The sequence below is a fragment of the Rhamphochromis longiceps genome, linkage group LG22 (assembly GCF_057381845.1).
Source record: "Rhamphochromis longiceps isolate RC_006_pf linkage group LG22, R_longiceps_female_GT1.1, whole genome shotgun sequence".
Taxonomy (NCBI): Eukaryota; Metazoa; Chordata; class Actinopteri; order Cichliformes; family Cichlidae; genus Rhamphochromis; species Rhamphochromis longiceps.
In genome coordinates, this window is record NC_140577.1 from 16631917 (window position 1) to 16637939 (window position 6023).

The window sequence follows — 6023 nt, forward strand, 5'->3', positions numbered from 1 at the left end:
GTTGGCAGATTTATGCTTGTAGATGATGAAAACAACAACTTCAACACTGTGTTTAATTCATTACTACCCTCAACTCAATATTTTGATCACATTCTTGACCTTGTCCCGACATCTTGCATAGGAACTGAGCATTTAATGTATTTCTCAAAAAACCTCTTTTGTTTAAAATATGAACTACAGCGCTCTGGAAAACATTTCTATACAGTAGATGTCTATACAGAGGATACGATAGAGGATCTCTTAATCTTAATGTGTGACTCCCTGGTACAGTTCACACAGATGGTGGAAATTAGGGATCCGCTAATTTAGAAGACTGTCATCTGGCCTGGAAAAATAGCTTGATTCCTTATGAAAAACAAGTCCTCAGTAAAGCTAGGCCATCATGCTGTTTGTCACTGATAAGACAAAAACAGGAACAACCCCATGTTTCTTCTCAGCGCTAGTCAGGCTAATCAGTTTTTCAGTTCTGTTAGCTATCAGTAATAATGACTTCACGAATTTCCTTTCAAATACAATTTTTACCATAATTTTTACCATTATTGAAAAATGTCAGATGTATGATATTTAGAGTGCTTCTTGCCAATTGATCTCACTGAAGTAATTACTTCAAGTAAACAATCGATCTATCGAATCATATCTGATGGATCCCAATTTGTGCATGTACATGGGGAGTTTTCGTCGTACACTGAAGTTATTCATGGAGTTCCACAAGGTTCTGTCCTGGGCCCAATACTTTAAATTTTTTTAAATGTTTTTGTTTTTTACGTTATATGTGGTTCCCTTAGGTTGTATTATTAGAAAACACTGCATACATTTTTGTTGTTATGCAGATGATACCAAGTCATATCCATCTATAAAGCCAGATGATTCAAAAAGATTTGGTAATTTCTTAATTTCTACTTAAGAAAAAACTGAGGTTATTGTATTTGACCTTAAAATCTCTTATAGCCATGAAGTTACTTTAGATGGCATTACCTTGGCTTCCAAAAACACAGAAGAATCTTGGACTAATTTTTTTTTAAACTGGGATATATCGTTTAATTCGCACATTAAACACACATCTATTATTGGACTTTTCTAGAAGCTCCCTTAAAAGCCTTTAGGTGATTCTAAATGCCACAGCAAAGCTACTCACAGGGACTGGAAAGAGAGAGTGTATTTCTCCAATCCTGGCTTCTCTTCATTGGTGCCCCTCTAAATCCAGAGTTTAAGTTCGACTCTACCTGTGGTTCATAAAGTGTCCAGTATCAGATTGGATGATCCTGAAGCATCACTTAGTTATGCTGCTAAAAGCTGCTGAGGGACCATAATGCACTTGTTTTCCAGTGACCTCTTTTTCAATCCTGATGAATTTGTTTGCCAATTTTGCATATTAATTAACCTTTGTCTACTCTCTCCCGTAGCTTGTGCATTTTCCATGGTCTCTCTGTGCTCTCCTTTCTCTTCTTTCCCCTAACCCCCAACCGGTCGCGGTAGGTGGCTGCCCCTCCTTGAGCCTGGTTGCGCCAGAGGTCTCTTCCTGTTAAAAGGGAGTTGTTCCTTCCCACCGTCGCCAAGTGCTGCTCAAACTGGATCATCTGATTGTTGGGGTTTTCTCTATAGTATTGTGGGGTCCAGCACGAAGCGCCTTGAGGCAACTGTTGTTGTGAATTGGCGCTAGGAGTTGTTGTTTTTTTTTTTTGTTTTTTTTCAGTTTGTACATATTATTCCTGCAGTATGCTCTGTAAGTTAAAGGTAACTTACTAAACATACTTAATACTACTGAGATAACAGTATAAGCATGATGAGTATGAGACATTATAGAGATTTATCAATATTTCCACTTTTCACTAAGAAAATAAATTCTTTGTTTTACTAAAAGCCTTTTTTTCCCGTTTAGGTGGTTCGGGAGACTGACAATGTGGTCTTTTGTCTGGAGTGTGCCCTGCGCTATGTGGAGAAGCACAAATCCTGCAGAGGCCTTAAGATGATGTATCGATATGATGAGGTAAGCTACCATTGTGTGGGTCTGCTATGCTTCCATTCTCCCTCTGTCCAGATGGGGGAGACATCAGCTAGCTTTTCACACCGCTACTGAAAATGTTTATACTGAGTTGTACCTGTGGTGTAATCAGACTTTCAAATTTTTATTTATGTTTTTTTAACAGTAGACACACCTGTACTTTGCCATATTCCATTTTACCTTCTGCTCTTGATTTGTGTGCATTTGCTTCATTACCACCTTTTTTCTCACTTTTTTCTGCTTCCTTTTGCCACACAGGAGCAAATCAACAGTTTGGTGAGCCAGGTGTGCGGACGAGCCATGTTGAAGAACGGAGGAAGCATCGACGCTGGAGGAGTCATTGTTAGTGGCGGAGGAGGGGACCCCTGCCACGGCTTAAGCCCTGCCAAAGCATCGCCAGCCAAGCGAGGACCCCGAAAACGCGCCACCGTAGAGGTGTCTCTGGCCCGCCTGTCGTCCAGCCACATGCCCAAGGCCGCTGCCGTGTCCTGAGGCGGGACGCCTCAACATTGCCACCCATGTGTGCTGTGCCCACATCCCACCACACCCCCTCCACTTCTCTGAATCCCTGTGTTTTTGTTTTTCCACAGTAAGCAGGATCACTATCAAACCGCTCCTTCTTCACCGCCCGATGTTAGAGATTGTTTTTGAGCTTTGAAGACCCCCCTTGCCTGACCTCAGTCTCCATCTCTTTAATAAGCAAGAGATTCTCCTCTCCTTTAGTAATGACAGGCTTGTTATAAGGAAAAGGAACTAAAAAGAGAAAAGCAAGATGTCTTTTTTGCACTAGTGTGAAAGAAGAATTTGTTTTTATTTTGGATGATTTTAGAACACACACACCTCTCTCTCTCCGAGTCAATATTGAAAGCATTAAGTATAATGTTCACAGACTTGACAGGCCTCATTTTACCCTTTAGCTCCACCTCCACCCTTCCTCAGCTGATAGGAGGTTACAATAATTACCTTTTTCTTGCATCACTCTTTCCTGCCTTCCTCTCACCCATGATACTGATACATCACATGTCCCTCAACTGTGAACACAGGAGGAATGAAAAGGCGGCCTTCCCCCCACTCACCACCGCTCCCTCCCTCCCATGATTTTGTGAAATGAAAATGACATCAAGTAGTTGCCCAAAGTTTCTCTCTGTCCTTTATTTGAGGAAGAGGAATCACTTTTAATGTATTCTTGATGCAGTTCCTGCCTATTTTTTTCTTTCTTTTTAATGAAATGTGGGTTGGAGATGCAAGGTAAAAAAAACTTGAAAGACAGATGATGTTGGTTTACTGTTGGTTGGCTACAATTTGTTTTTGTTTTTTTCCCCAAGTTCAGTTTATGAATCTTAGCTTTCTTTTTTCGATAGTTTTGTTTTGTCGTGAGAAATTTTCTGTGTATATTTTTTATTTTTGTCATCATTGTGGACGTTTTCTTTTTTGTTTTCTGTTCGTCGGCGGACGTGAGAGGGGCAGAGCTGCAGCTGCTTGACCTGTGAAAAGGTCACCTCACTTCCTTGTAGTATGGAGGGATCCCTTCTTCACTAGCAAGTGGAAATGGTGCCTGATACTTAGCAAGGAGATCCATTTTATTGGTGCTGTTGGTTATAATTACTGTATAACAACACAAAATTCTTTTTAAAGGAGGAAAAAAAAAATCTGGGGGTTGGCGCCTGCTATTGGTTCACTCTGCTAGCTCACGCGCCCCCCGACCCCCACAGGGCAGAAAGGCTCGTCGGGCTTTTCTGGTTCTAGATGTGCAATCGTGTTAACATTCCATTCTTCCAGTCCTCTTGTTTCATCTGTACCAGTAAACATTAATATTATATTATATTATTATTATTATTATTTGGGGTTTTTTTAAGCTTTGTTGATCTAATGTGTTATCTCAAGTAGAGCCACTAGTCAAAGAGTGTAAAATGTGAAATATCAAATCCAAGTTTTTCTTTCTTCTACTCTTTTTTTATTTTTTTTTATTTTTTCCCCTTTCCAGATATATTAGTGATTTTTTATTTTTTTAAGAGCGGAGAAAAAGCCCAACGCAAACAAACATCAACTTTTTTTTTGTACATAATCCTGTAAATTTCTTTAAATACTTGAGCCTTTTTTTCTGGGGTTGAGTAAGAAAGAAAGGAAGGACCAGAGAAAGAGAGAAAGTGTTCCAGAGGAGAGTGGTCGATGAAGAAAAAGCCTTACGTTTTTCCCTTTCTTCATCCATGTGAGTTTGACGCTTACAGGGTTGCTCTGGTAAATGTGTATAAAAATTTTAAGTGCTGCTTATATCGCTAAGAAAGAAGATATCGAGTAGCCAACGACTGCCCCCCCCCCCCCCCCCCCCCCTTTACCTGCCCCGCCTCCTCCCTGGCCTCCTGATCTAGTTTTGTTTGTTTAGCTTTACTTTTTTAAAGAAAAGGGAAAAAATGATATGTTCACACAAAAAAATGGGTTTTTACATTTTCATTACTGAAAATTCAACAAAAATGTAGTAGCTACTCATGTTGCACTGAGCTTGCCAGTGGTGACTGTCAAGGAAAAAAAATCCTATAATCCAGTTTGTTGGTTGTTGTCCCTTGCAGAAGACTGAACTGTTTTAGGACTATTTAATGACATACCAAGTCGGGTGTTTTCAACATTTAAAAAAAAAAAAGTGGTTGTCAAGTTTTTATGGCCTTACAATATATTTTATTCAGATGGGATTTTCTTTGTTTGTCCTTCAGTTATTTTTTTCTTTGTTTTTTTCCTTCCTTTTCTACAGTATAAACTACTTTGCTCACAGTGGGGTCTTTGGTGACTTAATTTATTTGGTAACTCGGCCTTTCCCTTCATTCGGAAAGAGAGTCTCATGTTGGTTAAATTGACTGTTTTTTACTTTTGCAGTTTGTACTTAAGGTTTAATAAAAACTTACTGACAATTCACTGTCATTTCTTTCCAACCTGCTCGTGTGTCTCTTGGTGTGCTGATTTCCGACTGGATGGCGAGGAGAAACTCTCCAAACTGCGTCATAATTCACAGTTCAGAGATTTGTAACATTAGATGGATATTTTAGGGATGTGGAGACTCATTAGCCCTGCGACGGACTGGCAGTCAGTCCAGCGTATATTCCACCTCGAACCCCATTACAACAGGGATGGGCTCCAACCTCCCCATGACCCTGGGATGGACAATGGCATTTTGAAATAACCTCAGTCTTTTCTCACTTACCTCTGGGAGTATCTACCCAGGAGCGTGACCTAAAACTTATTCAGTTATTGGTAATTGACAGAAAATCAATTAGATTTTAATATTTTTAAATCATCTTAATTTTTTCAGGTTTTTGGTTCAGTAAGTTAAACTGAACTTTATGTGCAGTGTTTGTTTTAAATTCTGAGGGAAAAAAAATAATTTATGGAAACTTGTTTTCGCCACTTAAATTTTTTTTAGTTTCAGTCTTTACTCTGTATGATGGTCATATGGTCATCTCAACACCCCCGTCCAGACTTTGTTTGTGGCATGCAGCCAATCAGATAAAGCTAGTTTCAGGCACATGATGGGGCCCTGTATGAGACAAAGGAGGATTATTCTGAACTGTGAATCATATTGCAAGCTTTCCCAGCAGAATCCTGCTCCTCTCTTCTACTCCCTTTTGGTCACCACAGCGCACCAACTGCCTCCACCTCACCCTATCACTAGCATCCTCTGTCACATGGACGCTCTGCATGGGGCTCAAAATGAGCATCACAGTTACCTGTTAAAGCGCACTGTTGTGTATCGACACAGACTCTTTACTGTTCACAATAAACCAAGGCATTCATTTTTAGCCTCAAAGTCATTTTGAGCTCTTGTATTGCTTTCCCCTAATTTCCAGTTACCCTTTTTTTTTTTTTTTTAAACAATGAATATACACAGAAATTCAACTCACACAAAATAAAATATTTAATTATCCTTTCTCCCCTTAATAATAACGCTCTGTCTATTCTCTTACTGTGTTAGCTTTCCATTGTTAAATGGTAGGACTATAAAACAAGACTTCTTACTTTTCTTTTCTTACTG

General features: G+C 39.5%; 1 protein-coding gene across 2 annotated transcripts in view; it reads left to right on the forward strand.

Moving 5' to 3' along the window:
- jarid2b (jumonji and AT-rich interaction domain containing 2b) overlaps positions 1 to 4905 on the forward strand; it is a 105774-nt gene extending 100869 nt beyond the window's left edge. For both annotated transcript variants that reach the window (XM_085396393.1, XM_085396394.1), the window contains exons 17-18: positions 1880 to 1987; positions 2261 to 4905. In XM_085396393.1, coding sequence (XP_085252519.1) covers positions 1880 to 1987; positions 2261 to 2494 — 342 coding nt within the window. In that variant the 3' untranslated portion in view covers positions 2495 to 4905. The remainder of the gene's footprint in view (positions 1 to 1879; positions 1988 to 2260) is intronic.
- The last annotated feature ends 1118 nt before the right edge of the window (positions 4906 to 6023 follow it).